Raw genomic sequence first — 19,297 nt, forward strand, 5'->3', positions numbered from 1 at the left:
CAACATAAACACAGGTTAACCAACTTCGAAATTTCAACTGAAACATTTCATTAGGTACGGTACTATAAATATGCTCATGGATCTTTATTATCACAACCTATTTTAAGTCTACCATAACGTAAAATAATTAGAGAAGAAACATTTGTAACAAAACAAAAATGAACACAACAGTAGTTATTGAATTGAAGCATGAATATGTAGTGTGTTCAAAGATGCAGCTACTGAAAGCCACGTATTCTCCTTCATTTTCTCATCTTTATACGAGGCGCGCCGCTTATCGTAAACGTGAGGATTTTCCTCAACACTCAATATTAGAACCTCATCAAATAAAACTTGCTCCATGAGGCACAGCACAGAAGAAAATAATGCATAGGTTATGTCACGGTCTTCTTGCTACGAAATATACGACGGCAAAATAGCTTTTAGATGGCAATAGAATGAATCTATAGCCCGTCGCTCTAATTTCCGGCAGCCAATCGCGTTGCAGGTCGGCTACATTTAAACGTGTGCGTCTTGTGATTCGCTGATTCATTTCTTAAGGCTCGATAAATACTTAATATAATCGCCCGCCATTTTAGCTCTTTTTTTGGCGTTCGCAGAAAGCACACGAAGACGTTATTTGCCGCTCAATTATTTGCTGAATTACAGTGCGTTTGATTTATTATCATAGGAGCTACGACATGATAATGTTTAACGGTGTGGCAAATAGATTCCTCGTATTGTAGCTCGGCAATGTGAGAACAAAAATGGCGAACGATACTACCTACCTACTACTAGTGGTAGACTTTATAGAGCCTTTACTTTCTAAGACGTAAGCAAAGGGGCGGAGTCACGCCGGAAATAACAGCGTCGGGACTATAGTGGGCTGTGATCGGAAACGTGAACGCCAAAGTTGAAACTTGGCCAACTCTCCGTTCCCGATCCCGGGCTCCGGCAAGCTTTTCGTTAATCGTGAATGCTCACATTTTATCAATTTTACCATTTTCGTTTTCGTTCCGATTCTCGTTTCCGTTTTATTGTGAACCAACCTTTACTCTTCAAGTTTTGAATCCATTAATTTACTATTTTTGCAGCATACACACAATATTTTCAGGTATATTTTGGTTTTTATATTACCTTCCTACCTCATATACTCGATTTTATAAAAAAAAAAAAAATTAAACCTGTAAAATATTAATTAAATTCAAGTTAAAAACATGAGTAGCTTAGGAACATTTTTTCTCAGAAACACTTTGCACTACAGGTTCCTAAAAATTTAAGCATATTTCCAATACTATATTTGCCGCTATTTTCATCACATTATGAATATTCATATAACAGAAAAAAGTTCCACCCTGAAATAAAACATATTTTTAATGTTCATATTTTTTCATACTTTTGTGGCTGTAAAATCCATAATAATTTTGATAACTACACAGTGGGCCAAAAAAAAGGCACAAAATTAGAAATGCTCTATTTTCGGAAATACATAACATTAATTTATAATGAATACGCTACTGGAAAGAGTCGACTTTAAAGATGAGCACGACTTTTTATTATGTTTTTGAGGCTCAATTAAAATCTTATGGAGATCAATACACAATGATGCGAAAAATGTGGTTTTTGAAGACAATGTATTACTTCAAAATGCAGAAATTGAATGTTGGTAAAATTAATAGGCCTAATAATTAATGATCTTTCAAATAATCAAAATTAAAAATGATGCTCTATGTGACAGCCATTTGCCCGAACAACCATTTGTAGGCGTCTTCTCCATTGTCCAATAGCACTGGATATCTGTCTTTGAACAAGCCGGTCCCAACATTCAAGAAGGCGTTGTCTTAAATGTTCTATATTACGTATTCTTGTTTTGTAATAAACTGCTTTTTGTAGTTGACTCAAGACAAAATAGTCCATAGGATTAAGATCTCGTTTGAAACTCCAGCGGAAACCATCAGAGAATCTGAGAAATGCGATCTTTCACGCAATAATCTCTCAGGAGGGATATCATGTCCGTATCTTGCTAATCAATCGTTGTACACTTGAAACAGACCATTCTCGCTGAGCGCAGTTCCTTACAATTTGACGGGCAGATAAATTATCATATTGGTGCAAATGTTTAATGAAAATCTTGTCTTCGTTCATTAAGCGACTCAGTATTCACAAAATGAGAACTCAAAACGGATGACGATAGCATTGCAATAATTGCTTTCCTTTTTATACTATACACTAGTGGCTTGTGCAGCAAATGCTGCAAACTAAGTCCATTAGACGTTCAAATAAACATTTTTCAGACTTATTTTCAATGAAGAATACCAGACATTCTGAAAGTTATTTGCTTCCATAATAATGAAAGATATTGGTACTCTCTCTCGAGCCAATACTGAAGAGAACCACACATATAAATATTTACACCACACCGCCATTAAATATATGAAAAAGACCCAACCCCACTTGATTAATAACTATAAAAATATTTGATTTTTAATAATATTATTATCTTACGTAAGTTTTATAGCTTTCGGTAACATATACTATATATACTATATAGCCGCCACTCAGTAAAATATAGAAATCAAAATCTAATTTAAGTTATTCTCTACATCTACTTATATAACCCCAAAAACGTTTCACTTTCACATCATCAATATAGCATTAATATGTATAATTAATTAAAAATAGTCACATCACGGCATTAACTGCAATAATATTTCATTTCTAATAGTAATAATGTCATCAAACCACCTCAAGTTTTGTAGTTTTTAATATCCAATACACAGCTGTAGCCAGAAAATTACACACCACAGAATCGAACCTGTAAATTATTTTTAGTAAGTTAAGTTTTTAATAACCAATTTAATTTGAGCTCTAAATATGTCGGCATTCTTGCAGACCATGGACTTCGTGTAATATTGTTTACTGTAGAATGTGTTTTGTTTTAACCTGAAATGCAACACGGCCGACTTGATGCTCGCTTCGCTTCTCTTGAATACAATTAGCTAGTTCTCAAAAGTGACGACAGATGGATTTTGGAAAATAAGAAAATTATGAGGAAAATTGACATTTCAGTGAAAATTACTATTTTTCCGAAAAACCTTAGGTTCCAAGCTTCAAAATGAGGGGCCATTTATTAAAATCCGTTCAGCCGTTTTCCCGTAATTTCCATTACCAATTCAAATTATTTATATAGATATAGCGGCGAAGTAAAGATGAGATGTAAACAGATGAACATCAGACAGATTTGTAGTTATTCAGTTATTTACAGAAAAGAAGAACAGAAGTATAGCTTTGTGATGAAGTCACACAGTGATGGATTATATGAAATATTCAGACGTATGTGGCACATTGTAAGAATTTCACAGTCTGATAGCTTCCACTGACTGTCACTTGGAGTCACGACCACCTGCAGTCTTCGCTACGAGTCTGGACATGAATTCATAACAAACTAAGAAAGCGGTGAGGAAAGACACATACTTTCATATTTTACGTTATATGCTGTAACCAGGGAAAGGATTTATATGTAAATACATATTTACTTATAAAGCTAATATAATTTATATTTTGCATTATCTTTATGTTTCACAATGTGTAGGGTTGAAAAATCCTACTTTTATTTTCCATATTTTTCCATATTTTAGAGTTTAGTACATATTTTCGTTAATTTCCATATATTTTCCATATTTCATATAAAACAGTCCATATTATATTAGGTTTAACAATAAAACAAAACAAAATTCCATTAACTTTTAAAAATACATTTCAACAATAGAGATTTAAACACATGTTCAGTAATCCCTTTAACATCAGAGTTATTTGAAAATTAGCAGTCCTATCAACAATGGGAAAGTAAGTTACAAAACTGTATTAATTTAATTTAAAATTTTTAACAGACTTCAGTTGTGCAGCTCAACAGTTAAATGCCAGTCAGAGTACACATAGGTTCAGTTTTGTAAATCATACTATAAAGACGGTAAATATGCCAAAAGTACGTCATTCAGTCAATTTAAAATCAAAACTAACAAGTTACATTTCAGAATTTAAAGAAGATGGTTTATCAACTGACAATAAAATATTATTTTGTAATTTGTGTCAGTGTGCAGTATCATCTACACAAAAGTTCCTGGTGCAACAACACATTACAACTAGTAAACATCAGGCCAACAAACAACTAAATTCCAAGCAGAGACAATTGTTTTTAACACAACCAACAACATCGAATGTAAGATCTGAGTTTAACATCGACCTGTGCCGTTCTCTCATCTCTGCTGATATTCCTCTCTACAAACTAAAGAATAAGGTCTTCAGGGAATTCCTTGAAAAATATACTCAACATACAATCCCGGATGAGTCAACACTTAGGAAGACGTATGCTCCATCCATCTACGATGAGACAATACAGAAGATAAGAGATGAAATTAAAGATAGTTCAATTTGGGTTTCCATTGATGAGACTCCCGACAAAGAAGGTAGACTTGTTGGTAATGTAGTTATCGGTTTGTTAAGTGAACAATATTCTGAACGAATTCTTTTACATTGTGATGTTCTAGAAAAGTGCAATAACAAAACTATAGTTAAACTGTTCAACGAAGCTATGGGTATCCTGTGGCCAAAGGGTATTATGTACGATAATGTGTTATTCTTTATTAGCGATGCTGCCCCTTATATGGTCAAAGCTGGACAAGCATTATCTGTTGTATATCCTAAATTGACTCATTTTACTTGTGTGGCGCATGCATTTCATCGTGTGGCAGAAGTGGTCAGAGACAATTTCCCTAAAGTAGATTTGTTGATTTCATCAGTGAAAAAAGTATTTCTCAAAGCTCCCAGTAGAGTTAACGTGTTGAAAGAAATGTACCCTGAAATTCCATTGCCACCAAAGCCAATTTTAACTAGATGGGGTACATGGCTAGAAGCAGTTGAATATTATGCCGAACATATAGACTCTATTAACAATGTTCTCCTTGCATTGGACTCTGAAGATGCAGTCTCAATTGATACTGCGAAAACAGTTACCTGTGACATAAGTGTGAAGAATGACTTAGCTCACATTCAGCATACATTTTCATGCATCATAAAAACGCTCAAAAGTCTCCAAAATAGGCACCTTTCACTATCTGAAAGTTTTGAAATTATAAATAGTACTGTGGAACAACTGAATCGTGGTAGAGGTAAAGTTGCAGATGCAGTAAGAGCTAAGGTGGACACTGTACTTTCAAAAAACCCTGGATATGAAGAACTACAAAAGGTTGTTGCTGTGATGAGTGGTGAATCAACAGTGAAGATTAACTTGGACTTATACCCAGCAGACATTGTGAAATTGAATTATGTACCAGTTACTTCTTGTGACGTCGAACGCTCTTTTAGTCAGTATAAATCTATCCTCAGAGACAATAGAAGAAGATTCACTTTTCAGCACTTGAAAGAAATGTTTTTAACCTATTGTTATGGTAACAGACAATAAAAATTGTGTTTTGTTGAAACTACATTGGAAGATAAGGTACGTCCATTATATTTTTTGTTTAGTTTGATTAAAATGTACCAATATTTAACGTACATAGTCATTTTTTTATAATTTTAAGTCCATATTTAATTCCATATTTTGGTAAAAATCCATATTTAATTCCATATTTTGGTAAAAATAACTACATATATATTTACATATTTCATATATTTTTAGTCCATATAAATCCGTTCCCTGGCTGTAACTAATAAAGTAATGCTTATTTATAAACGAATTAAAACATTCTTTCATGGTTACATTCTTCCGAGAGCCATTTATGTTTCTAAATTCGTTGCTAACCGTTGGAAAAGTTTCACTAAAAAAAAAGCTCAGAATTAATTTCATTTCTTGCTACAACGGAAAGCAATGTCCATCCTAAACTGTGTTACTATCTGCTTAATTCATATTTATGAAATAAATTTGAGCGAATGTGCATGAATGTTTCATTGTTTACAATTTGTGTGTGTGTGTAGGCCTATATATAATATTCCTACAATAATAATAATAATAATAATAATAATAATAATAATAATAGTAATAATAATACTTACTCACTGGCTTTTAAGGAACCCGAAGGTTCATTGCCGCCCTCACATAAGCCCGCCATTGGTCCCTATCCTGAGCAAGATTAATCCACTCTCTACCATCATATCCCACCTCCCTCAAATCCATTTTAATATTATCTTCCCATCTACGTCTCGGCCTCCCCAAAGGTCTTTTCCCTCCGGTCTCCCAACTAACACTCTATATGCATTTCTGGATTCGCCCATACGTGCTACATGTCCTTCTCATCTCAAACGTCTGGATTTAATGTTCCTAATTATGTCAGGTGAAGAATACAATGCGTGCAGTTCTGCGTTGTGTAACTTTCTCCATTCTCCTGTAACTTCATCCCGCTTAGCCCCAAATATTTTCCTAAGCACTTTATTCTCAAACACCCTTAACCTATGATCCTCTCTCAAAGTGAGAGTCAATAATAATAATAATAATAATAATAATAATAATAATAATAATAATAATAATACTTACTCACTGGCTTTTAAGGAACCCGGAGGTTCATTGCCGCCCTCACATAAGCCCGCCATTGGTCCCTATCCTGAGCAAGATTAATCCACTCTCTATCATCATTCCCGCCTCCCTCAAATCCATTTTAATATTATCTTCCCATCTACGTCTCGGCCTCCCCAAAGGTCTTTTTCCCTCCGGTCTCCCAACTAACACTCTATATGCATTTCTGATTCGCCCATACGTGCTACTTGTCCTGCCCATCTCAAACGTCTGGATTTAATGTTCCTAATTATGTCAGGTGAAGAATACAATGCGTGCAGTTCTGCGTTGTGTAACTTTCTCCATTCTCCTGTAACTTCATCTCTCTTAGCCCCAAATATTTTTCTAAGCACTTTATTCTCAAATACCCTTAACCTATGATCCTCTCTCAAAGTGAGAGTCAATAATAATAATAATAATAATAATAATAATAATAATAATAATAATAATAATAATAATACTTACTCACTGGCTTTTAAGGAACCCGGAGGTTCATTGCCGCCCTCACATAAGCCCGCCATTGGTCCCTATCCTGAGCAAGATTAATCCACTCTCTATCATCATTCCCGCCTCCCTCAAATCCATTTTAATATTATCTTCCCATCTACGTCTCGGCCTCCCCAAAGGTCTTTTTCCCTCCGGTCTCCCAACTAACACTCTATATGCATTTCTGATTCGCCCATACGTGCTACTTGTCCTGCCCATCTCAAACGTCTGGATTTAATGTTCCTAATTATGTCAGGTGAAGAATACAATGCATGCAGTTCTGCGTTGTGTAACTTTCTCCATTCTCCTGTAACTTCATCTCTCTTAGCCCCAAATATTTTTCTAAGCACTTTATTCTCAAATACCGTTAACCTATGATCCTCTGTCAAAGTGAGAGTCAATAATAATAATAATAATAATAATAATAATAATAATAATAATAATAATAATAATAATAATAATACTTAGGGACCGTATTTTGTCCCAGGGCGTACGGAGATAATGTTAGCTGTTCATAGACTATATTGATGTGACGTCATATTTGGCGCGTGTCACGTTATATTCATGATTCAAAACTTGAACTCATAGAATGTTTAAAATGCATTAGAGTGATAAAGACTGATACCACAGCCTAGTATATACAGTCTCGAACTTCAAACAGAGCGTTCTGCATTAAAAATAAAACAATAAATGTCTCAGGACCCAGGAGGCTAAATGAGTGAAACCAAATCAAACCAAACCAATGTTTATCGGAACGCACCGTCAACACGTCGTGAAGAAGAATATGAAACCTTTCCATGGAACAATCAGCTGTTGCTTTGAATTCCACGGCGTGTGAGTGATTTTGAAGGTCAAGGAAAGTGACTCACGAAAGCGGGAAGCAGCGCCTCTTCCGACCAGCCGCAACAATGTTGTCCTACATGACGCGCTTTGTGTCGTGAATTGTTCCGCTTCATCGTCAGAGTTGCCGAGCGTGTCGTGTTAATTATTGCAAAGATGTGATAAGAAAACTTCAGCAAATAAAACAGGATTAACATATGACAGATTCCAAACTACACAGAAGAACAAAAAATTAGTTCTTCCGTCATCAAACAAAGAAAAACATAAAAGTTCGACAGTGTCACAGACAGTGCGTAACATGCCGGAACGCCGTTCCCCACCGTTGTATTGTGATCATGGAACCGAGAAATGTGTTAATAATACAGGCTACTATGATTTAAACATAATTTTTCTTAGAAATCCGCTCAGGCCTTTAAAGTCTTATAGTTGGACGAAATGAACATTAAAAACGACAAATATCCCGTATGATCTCCCCCGTATACTACAAAGAGTACCAGCATCTTTTTCTCCAGAAGAAAAGCACTGGTCACAAAGATTCGTAGTGAAAAAGTAGACATTTTAGAGTATTGCTCCGTTTTTTACCCTGTAGGTATTTTCTTTTCCCCAATATTTGATTATACTGACTATTACACTCTTACTACGTCATACTACTTTTGACCAATAAAACGGTACGAAAGGACGTATTTCGACCAATCATGGCTGCTTATCGCACGATTTTATCGCGTCCCTAGCATTTGTTTAATTTTATCGCGTCCCTAGCATTTGTTTAATTTTATCGCGTCCCTAGCATTTGTTTCTTTGTTTGCCAACATTTGAAACTGCGCTGGTCTGGACGTCAAAAATATATATACAATTACAAACCACTCCAGTCGATGCACAGCAGTTTCAAATATGACTCGCATTGGCATTCAAGAACAAGAATTAATAAAAATCACTGATCATACCTATCCATCTTCTGAAATCCGATTTACAAATAAATGAAGAGCACCATTCGGAAATCCTGAATAGGTTGAATACACCATGTAGGCCTAAATCAACGAGTTCCACTTCTATTACGCACACGTCCAATATAATATCAATTGAACCACCAACCACATTCAAATTTGAAAATTGTACATTCAATAATTATTCCTTTTAAAATGATTCATGTTTATTTTTTATGTCGTCGTCGTTAATTAAAACTTTTCTAACACTTGTGTATATTAGTTAGGTTATGTTATAGCTTCTACTATATGATATTATGGATAGTCACGTATCAGAGATTGTTTAATATTAAGATTTATTGAAAATTATCTGTCAAGTGACGTTGATTACTGGGATTCGGATAATTGAAGTGGAATGCAACTGTCTTAATAAAAATGAAACTGAATCAACAAAGCTTTCTTGACTAGTAACCGTCTACAGAGTTCAATGAAGATTCCATAGTTGGCACAACTGCCATCTAGCGTAATGGTGCAATAATACATTTGAAGACAGGTTTATTTTCGTAAGTCAATTAATATTTTATTGTATTGGAGTACTTTGTTACTTATAATCTTTATATACTTTCTTCTAATCGTGTAATAGTCAATTAAATCCCACTCGAGTTTTGATTTTCTCTAGATAAATCGATAAAATCAAAACCTCTCGTGAGATTACTGTTGATAAAAAAATTAAATATATTAAAAATTTTAACATTGAATTTTAACATTGTAATATAACATATGATTGAAAATAATCATTACCATATCTACGAATTATAGAAACCAAAATAAGCTTGTAGGACGGTAAAGTAAATACCTAATATAACTGTGAAAAATAGGCCTTGCAGTGCTTTAATTATTAAGTAGTAGTGTTTGAATTTGTTTGAATATCTTCTTTAGTTTAAGAGGAGTTTTTATAGAGTTTAAATTACAGTTACGAGTATATTTGTAGTACTGTTATCTCATCATAGCACCGTAATTGAAAAGGAATATTAACTATTTGCAATTAAAATTATCATCCTATCGAATAAAGAAGTTTATGTAGTACCTGTGTACCTAAAAAAGGCTTTTGACAGAATGTATCGGAATAAACTGATGGGGATCCTAAACAAAATTGGCGTGGATTGGAAAGAGACAAGGCTGTTCATTAATCTTTATATGAAACGAGTCAAAGTCAGGCTAGGAGAAGAAATGTCAGAAGGAAGTGAAATTGGGAGAGGAGTACATCAAGGATGCCTTTTATCACATACCCTGTTCAATATCTGCTTGGACGATTTAGTGAAGAACTGTTTTCAAAACATGGGAAGAGTGATAGTAGGAGGAAGAAGAATAAAGAGTATAAGAGTTGCTGATGATATGGCGTTGTTAGCAGAAAAGGAGATCATACTAAGGGATATGCTACTGGAGCTAAATAACATCTGTAAGCAGTATGGGATGAAGATAAATGCAAATAAGGCGAAGATCAAGGTCATAGGAACAAAAATAAAGAAGGTAAACTTGCGAATTCTAAATGAAACAGCAGAGCAAGTGGACAGCTTCAAATACTTGGAGTGTACTATAAGCAGTAACATGAACTGCTGCCAGGAAGACAATGGAGGATAGCAATGGCCAAGGAAGCTTTTAATAGAAAAAAGGAACATCTTCTGCGGACTTCTGGAGAAAGAACTAAGGAAGAAACTAGTGAAGTGCTTTGTATGGAGTGTGGCATTGTATGGGCCAGAAACATGGACATTACGACGACGTGAAGAGAAGCGACTAGAAGCATTTGAAATGTGGATATGGAGAAGGATGGAGCGTGTGAAATGGACAGACAGAATATGAAATAAGGCTGTGCTGGAAAGATTGGGTGAAGAAAGAATGATGCTGAAACTGATCAGGAAGGAAAAAAGGAATTTGCTGGGTCGCTGGTTGAAAAGAAACTGTCTACTGAAGGAAGGGTGAACGGGAGAAGGGCTCATGGTAGAAAAAGATATCAGATGATAGACGACATTATTATATGGATCATATGAGGAAACGGAGAGGAAGGCAGAAATTATAAAAGATTGGAGAAAGCTGGGTTTGCAGAGAAAGACCTGCCCTTGGACAGAACACTAAATGAAATGAACTACATTTACCATGTTAATATCTTTGAATAACATCTGTGGTTTAAAAATAATTACGATTAGGCCTACAATTACCACATTATAGTCACATAATAGCGTCTCTAATTTCAAAGAATTGTTAAATAAATAATTACAGTATTACAATTATCATTATATTGTCTACAGACAGATTCTGTATTTTAAAAGCAACTTTGAATAATGAACTACTATATAACTGTATAATATTATCATACTTTTCTCTATAAATAACATCTATAGTTTAAGAGGAAAGTTAAATTAAGAACTATAGCATTACAATTATCATCTAAATGTCCATAAATAGCACCGGTAGCTTAAAAAGACCGTTAAATTAATAATTAAAATTATAGTTAGGTACAGTGTTGCCAACTAAGAATTCCATTTACCGCTGCTCGTGCTTAAAAACCCCGCTAAACTGTACTTGAAAAACTCCAGATTTTTCTTAACACATCGCTTCCAAATTTGAAATACAAGCTATACAGTTTTAGGAACTGGAGAATTTTATAAAAATGTAGACTAAATTATGGAAAGTGTTTATCACTTCGTAAGCTCCATGTTCTATGCAAAATCGTATGGACAATTAAATCTGAATATTTTGCATTCAATATCACCTTACATCATTTTCATCGAGCTTTCGAACTATCACCGGCAACTTCTTCCACCCAATCTTTCAACACATTTTTTTTTTTTTTCACATCTCTAAACTTTTGTACGTATGGAGTTTTAAGCGGCATATTTCTTCAAAATTGAATGAAGTAGATCAAGAATAATATACTGGACACTCACATTCACAATCACACCAGTCCGTTCGAAATCTGATTTCACACTGAGCTGGAGACGTGCCTGCCAACAATGAGTCTGGTTTTTAAGTTTTAAGTATGTCTGTGTTACATAAACTACAATACGGAATGATAAATTAAATAATATATAATATAAGACGACATTAAGATATATGGATCATATGAGACAAAGAGGAAGGCAGAAAGTACGGAAGGCTGAAGAATGCTTGGTTTGCAGTGAAAGACCTTCCCATGGGCAGAACAGAATGAATGAATGAATGAATGAATGAATGAATGAATGAATGAATGAATGAATGAATGAATGAATGAATGAATGAATGATAATATAAGTTATCATAAATGAAAATAATAATTCAGTTAATTATCTACTCTTTATGATTAAACATATCAATTCATTACAAAAACAATGCCTACATGATTAGACTGAGAGTTTAACAAATGTGGCATACCTTATTTGTACAATAAGGGATGAGACAGGAAATGGACATGGTTGTACGAAATCGAGTTAACATAAAACATTGATATTTTATGTGTTCGCATAGGCTTCCGCGGCTGGTATACATGGTGTGTGGATAAGCTTCAGGGCTTCTACAGCGTTGTCTTGGTGTTATTGGCTGACAACTGCTCTGAAGATGGCACAACACAGCGGTCGAAACGTCAGCCAGTAACACCAAGACAACGCGGTAGAAGCCCTGAAGCTTATCCACATACCATTGATATTTTATACTCGCCCAATGAAAAATTGTGATAATATCATATTAATCTCTGGTTTAGGGTTAACCAATGTTGTTGTCCGGAAGTATACAGGGTGTATCTAAATTGGTGTAAAATATTTCGGGGACATGTTCCTAACACCAAAACATTACAAAAAGTTCATATGAACATTGGTCTCAAAATAATTTATTTCAGAGCTACAAGACAAAATTTAATGTTACAAAATTTGCTCGGAGTGGCCTCCTCCTGCCTTCGATGTGTTCCCTAAACCTGCGTTACATGCTCTGGCGTGCTCTGTTGAAAATTCCTGGAGTGTTTCGTATTTCGTGAAATCCAGTTTGGATACGCTCTCAGAATATCAACATTAAGTACAGGAGTCGCATAAACCAGACGAAGAAATCCATTGGATTCAAATCAGGCGATCGAGCAGGCCATGCAATGAATCCCCTTCGACCAATACATCTTTGGGGAAATCGATCATTAAAAAAATTACGAACTATCAGACTGAAATGAGCTGGAGCAGCATCGTGTTAAAACACATTCGTTGGATGACATCCAGAAGCACATCATCAATTAAATTATGCAAATCATTTCGTTCTGTTCACTCACAGAATACATTTTCTTCTCATTTCTTTGCTCAACAAAATACAAACAAACAAAAAACCATAAAACAATCAGTGGTCAATGAAGGGACAAATCCTTCAATAACTCCCTAACGAATGGTTTTCAGACCCATGTTATTATTAACTTTTTTAATTGTTTTGATGTTAAGAACACGTCCCCGAAATATTTGACACCAATTTAGGTACACCCTGTATATAAAAAATAACATCTTTACAGAAAAAAAAAAATAAAAATATCGTCTCCCTTTGCTGGAATCATCAAAAACGCCAAATAAATAGCTAGCCGCTGACGGTAAAATTCTGTAGCTGATCATAGTCCTGAAAACACCAGATTTAGCTATAAAACCACTGACTTGGCAACACTGGTTAGGTATCATTTCATTGTTTACAAATAGAGTTTGTAGTTTAAAAACAAAGTTAAATTAAGAATTGCAATAATCGCTTTTAAACAGACTTTGTTGTTTAAAACGAACGTTAAATTGAAAATATTAGCCTAAAATTGCAATTTTGTTATCGCCCGACTCTCTAAAAGCCGATCACGTGAGTGCAGCCGAATGGCATCAGAACCACTTCTGATGTGTGTCCTATTGATTGAAGAATCAATGTGGGACAGAGTTTTCAATATTCTTCTACGAAAAATAAAATGGTTGTAGGAGTTTGAAAAGAACGTCTCTACGTAAATAGTCGTTTCATTTCCTTCACAAAACATAGGCCTACAAGATGTGTGTCTTTTCCTTGATACCGTTTACTGCAATATTTTAGAATGGATCAAGTCAGACGGTAACAATAAAAAATGACAACGGCGTGTGTCAGCAAAATCAACGAATGGAACAAAGGCTGCAGTTTTGTCGTGAATTCAGAGAAGTGAAATCGTTGCCAGAGAGAATATCCAGAACATCGGAAACCAAGCAACAAGTCCACCAGCCGGGCTGGTCATGAAAACGGCCCATCACGTCCCGCGCAAAGAAATGCCTCAGCACACCCGCAGAAGTAAACTATTACATGTGACGCTTCACCAAGCAAAGAGATTTTCGGCCGTTAATACACAAAACACGTCAACCTTGAACATGACGTCACTTTGTCACAAAACTAACAATCTATTAAATTTATTCTATCTCTTATTAGTTAAATATCAGTATTAATACTGCGGCGAATAGAAACACTGAAGCTACAGTACATGACTATATTACTAGCAGTACTAGTAACGGTAATGGTAGTAGCAGTAGTAGTACTATGGTAGTAATAGCACCAGTAGCGGTGGTAGCGGTAGTAGTGATAGTACCAGTAGTGGTGGTGGTGGTGGTGGTGGTGGTGGTAGTATAGTAGTAGTAGTAGTAGTAAGTAGCATTAGTGGTGGTAGTAGTAGCAGTAATAATAGTGGTGGTAGTAGTAGTAGCAGTAGTGGTAGTAAGCAGTAATAGTAGTGTTGGTAGTAGTAGTAGTAGTAGCAGCAGTAGTAGCAGTAGTAGTAGTGGTAGTAGTAGAGCATTAATGGTAGTAGTAGCAGCAGTAGTAGTACTAATAGTATTAGCAGCAGCAGTGGTAGCAGTAGTAGTAGTAGTAGTAGTGGTGGTAGTAGTAGAGCATTAATGGTAGTAGTAGCAGCAGTAGTAGTACTAATAGTAGTAGCAGCAGTAGTAGTACTAATAGTAGTAGCAGCAGTAGTGGTAGTAAGCAGTAATAGTAGTGTTGGTAGTAGTAATAGTAGTAGTAGTAGCAGTAGTAGTGGTAGTAGTAGAGCATTAATGGTAGTAGTAGCAGCAGTAGTAGTACTAATAGTATTAGCAGCAGCAGTGGTAGCAGTAGTAGTAGTAGTAGTAGTGGTGGTAGTAGTAGAGCATTAATGGTAGTAGTAGCAGCAGCAGTAGTAGTAGTGGTAGTAGTAGTAGTAGTAGTAGTAGCATTAATGGTAGTAGCAGCAGTAGTAGTACTAATAGTATTAGCAGCAGCAGCAGTAGTAGTAGTAGTAGTGGTAGTAGTAGTAGTGGTAGTAAGCAGTAATAGTAGTGTTGGTAGTAGTAGTAGTAGTAGTAGTAGTAGCAGCAGTAGTAGCAGTAGTAGTGGTGGTAGTAGTAGAGCATTAATGGTAGTAGTAGAAGCAGTAGTAGTACTAATAGTATTAGCAGCAGCAGCAGTAGTAGTAGTAGTAGTGGTAGTAGTAGTAGCATTAATGGTAGTAGCAGCAGTAGTAGTACTAATAGTAGTAGCAGCAGCAGTAGTAGTAATACCGTAGTATTAGTAGCAGCAGTAGTAGTAGTGGTAGTAGTAGAGCATTAATGGTAGTAGTAGCAGCAGTAGTAGTACTAATAGTAGTAGCAGCAGTAGTAGTACTAATAGTATTAGTAGCAGCAGTAGTAGAAGTAGTGGTAGTAGTAGTAGCATTAATGGTAGTAGTAGCAGCAGTAGTTGTACTAATAGTAGTAGCAGCAGTAGTAGTAGTAGCAGTAGTAGTAGTAGTAGTAGCATTAATGGTAGTAGTAGCAGTAGTAGTAGACTTAGTAGCAGTAGTAATAGTGTTAGTAGTGGTAGCAGTAGTAGTGGTAGTACAGGTAGTAGCAGTAGCAGCAGTAGTAGCTGCAGTAGTGACTTGTGTTGGGAAAGCCCGTGATTCCATTAAAGGTTGGTTCACAACAAACCGGGAACGGAAACGACAACGAGAACGAGAACGGAAATAATGTTAAAATAAATGTATTTAAATGTGGGCATTCACAAGAGTTAATTGTGAATGCTCACATTTAAATACATTTATTTTAAAAATATTTCCGTTCTCGTTCTCGTTTCCATTTCCGGTTTATTGTCAATTAGCCTTAACACAGGGAACTTCTCGGGGAGCATTGGCATCGCAACAAGTTTCCACTCCATAATCATCTCATCGCGGGTGTAACGTAGACCAGCCTGCTAAGGCGCACCCTGAGCAACGACTCTGTCGGTAAATTTTTCTACAGAACTGGCTTCATATGTGTGTATGACGAACAGTCAAGTACCCGCCATTAGTAAAAGAAAAGATTTTATATAGAAATAGATCTATGTAATCTGCCTCTGAGTCAGGAGTGTACTGCAAAGTACGTCAGACAAGTCGTTGTAGAAGACACGGCTACACTAACGCTGAGGTGGTTCCCTTCATACTCTGTTTATACACTTTGCATATACGAATCTGTGATAGGTTAGGTTTGGTTAGTTTAGGCGTTTATTAGATCTTGCATATACCATCAACTGCATCTCCACAAAACAATCGTCTATAAATTCGACGATTGTGCCCGAGGTTGCGGGTTCGATTCCGGCCCAGGTCGATGGCATTTAAGTGGCATGCAAAAGAACTTCTGCGGGACAAAATTCCGGCACACCGGCGACGCTGATATATTTTCTTTTTTACTTGGTTATTTAGCGACGCTGTATCAACTACGAGGTTAATTAACGTCGATGGCATTGGTGATAGCGAGATGGTATTTGGTGAGATGAGGCCGAGAATTCACCATAGATTACCTGACATTTGCCTTACGGTTGGGGAAAACTTCGGAAAAACCCAACCAGGTAGACTAATCAGTCCAAGTGGAAATTGAACCCGCGTCCGACCGCAACTCCGGATCGGCAGGCAAGCGCCTTAGCCGACAGAGCTACGCCGGTGGCTACGCTGATATAACCTCGACAGTTGCGAGCGTCGTTAACCCTTAAATTGACAATGTATCCTATACGATACAACAGGTTAATAGGCTATATGCTATAATTTTAATAGAACAATAGAAAAAAATGGTAGGAAAATTAAAATTTCACGGTACCATAATATTGCACAACACATAAAAATATGGACATTGCGACAGTTGTTTTCTTTACGGTCCGACAAGGTTTAATAAACTACAGTATTGTCAGAAATTAAGATTTGCCAAGTTAAGGGTTAAATAAACCATAATCACAGGAACTACCTCAGCGCTACTTTCATCAAATACTTTACTATAATAATACCGGACAGCTAGCAGTTTTGCGTGCGAACGACGCTGGTGCTGCTACCTACCTACCGGTGTGGAGATACTCGCAAAACAAGCTGTAATCAACTGCAATGTATATTGTTGCTGGACTAGTTAATAGTTTTATTAATTAGTGCTGTGTTAAATTGCCAGGGTGTATATGTGCTGTTTATAATTGTGACAATTGCAGCATTACAAATTGCTCCAAATCGTACTTTCGATTTCCGACAGTTCATAAAACGTGAGTCAACAACATTCTTTAGTAGACCTAATTTCTTCGTCTTTATGTTGATAGAAAAATACAAATTAGTTTTTTTATTTAGACCTAATAAATGAACAGAAGTTAAAATGTATTGGATTTTAAGGTTTTATCAAATTAAGTTTTATTGTTGTCCACATGCCTTTACTAATTATTACAAGCATCAGATTACTATCAATTTTATCTTTGCAGTTGTCAGCAATGCGTATATAAAACATTACTGTAAATTCATTCCTAATAGATATCAGATTGATTTTGTCTCGGTAAACCAAAGAAAAAATATGTAACAATTAATTACAGAAAGTAATATGAAGTATGCAATATTTATCATAATATGCAGCTTTGATATAAGATAATAATTTTACATTAAATATTATTCAACATTTCTTAAGTGTTTCATATATAATTCCACATTAGTAACCCACGTTTTAAACAATAGTCCGAATCTCGCTATGTTAATATTTGTATATGTGGACATAATTCCATCCCTCTCCGCTAGATATCAGGTCCGCGATATTTCGCACTCACGCCAATGCTGCTATGCTTGTTTTTTTTTTTTTAAAGATGGGACATGACAGGAGCGTTGCGATCGGAAAAACAACTGAATGTCACATAGCGTGGTAGGCCTGTTGCTATGGTAACAACGGTTGAGTTGCCAAACTTAGTTTCCACGTGGTGAGTGCTTAATAGCTCTTTTGGCGACATTTATTGTCCACACAATGTTAGCATTGGTACGTTTCGTCTGCGATTCTCTGTCGATTTTTGTATTGTTTTCTTACCTTCGCGTCAATTGTCAATGAATGTTCTAACGTCAGTCATCTTAACGACAACTGCTAGCTTCCATCAGCTGGCAGCGTGGTAGTCCATATTGGCAACATGGTACTGTAGTTCCAAGCTCGGCCACTTAACTGTCATGTCCCATCTTTCAAAAAAACAAGAATAGTATACAGCTGTCCGGTATTATTACAGTAAGGTATTTGCTTTCATTGAAGAGACAGTTCATGTATTGTTCTTCGTTCCTTCAAACACGCCCTTGTGTTATTTATTGGTCCACAGAAAATAACTAGTGTTTTACGAATATACTCATTGCGGCCATAATTATTTACCACTTTAGTGAAGTTTACTTTATGTTATATTCCCTCTCTCACATACGCACACACGGACACGAACATGAATACATACAGAGAAACGTCAGTAATAAATAACCTACCGTAAACTGGGGTTACTTTGAACAGAGAGGAAATCATATTTAGGTGTCTACATGCTGCACTTGTTAGAGATGGAGGTAAATTATCATAAAATCATTCTCACACCAAATTTACCTCCATCTGTAACAAGTGCAGCATGTAGAAACCTAAACAGGATTTTCTGAAAAAATATTAAAAGTTTCCTCTGTGTTCAAAGTAACCCCAGTTTACGGTATTGTGTATTTTTCCGTTAAAATTTGGCGATCGATGAAATTACTGTATTAATATAATCTAATACAGAAAACTAACACAGTAGCAGGTCACTCATATTTAAAATCCAGCCAATAAATGGCAAAGCAAGTAACAAATCACAATTGACGCTGCCCATGGGCCGCGGCCCACAGTGTGACTCACCGAAAGTGAAGAAGGCTCGGTGGCTGCCGGGACGCGTGCGGAGAGATGAGGCGCACATTGTGAACTGACGGACCCGCTCTCTGGTGACCCACTTGTGGCTCGGAAAGTGAAAATACCCCCACCCCACCCCAGCGCACCGCACCCTAACCCGCCAACTCTCACTTCCGTCAAGAACACGGCGACCCGCGACCTTGGAAGGGTTGCAAGGCGGAGGGTGGGAACGGCTGATGGAAAAACCCTGACCACATCTCTGTGTATTCCTAATTTGTTACGTGTGTCTTATGACTTCAACATTTGACCTACATTAATAGAAAAAAGTGACAAGGATTTGAGGAAATCCATATGATTGCGTGTAACATCTACACTGAAATTAAGATAAATAAAGACAAATTGCTGTAAGATTT

At 36.1% G+C, this 19,297-nt stretch overlaps 1 protein-coding gene across 1 annotated transcript in view; it reads right to left on the reverse strand.

Annotated features, from left to right (window-relative positions):
- LOC138691605 (uncharacterized) overlaps positions 1 to 18,966 on the reverse strand; it is a 158,126-nt gene extending 139,160 nt beyond the window's left edge. Inside the window, exon 1 of the mRNA XM_069813742.1 lies at positions 18,894 to 18,966. Coding sequence (XP_069669843.1) covers positions 18,894 to 18,951 — 58 coding nt within the window. The 5' untranslated portion in view covers positions 18,952 to 18,966. The remainder of the gene's footprint in view (positions 1 to 18,893) is intronic.
- Positions 18,967 to 19,297: the final 331 nt, after the last annotated feature.

This window comes from Periplaneta americana, chromosome 2 (assembly GCF_040183065.1).
Source record: "Periplaneta americana isolate PAMFEO1 chromosome 2, P.americana_PAMFEO1_priV1, whole genome shotgun sequence".
NCBI lineage: Eukaryota > Metazoa > Arthropoda > Insecta > Blattodea > Blattidae > Periplaneta > Periplaneta americana.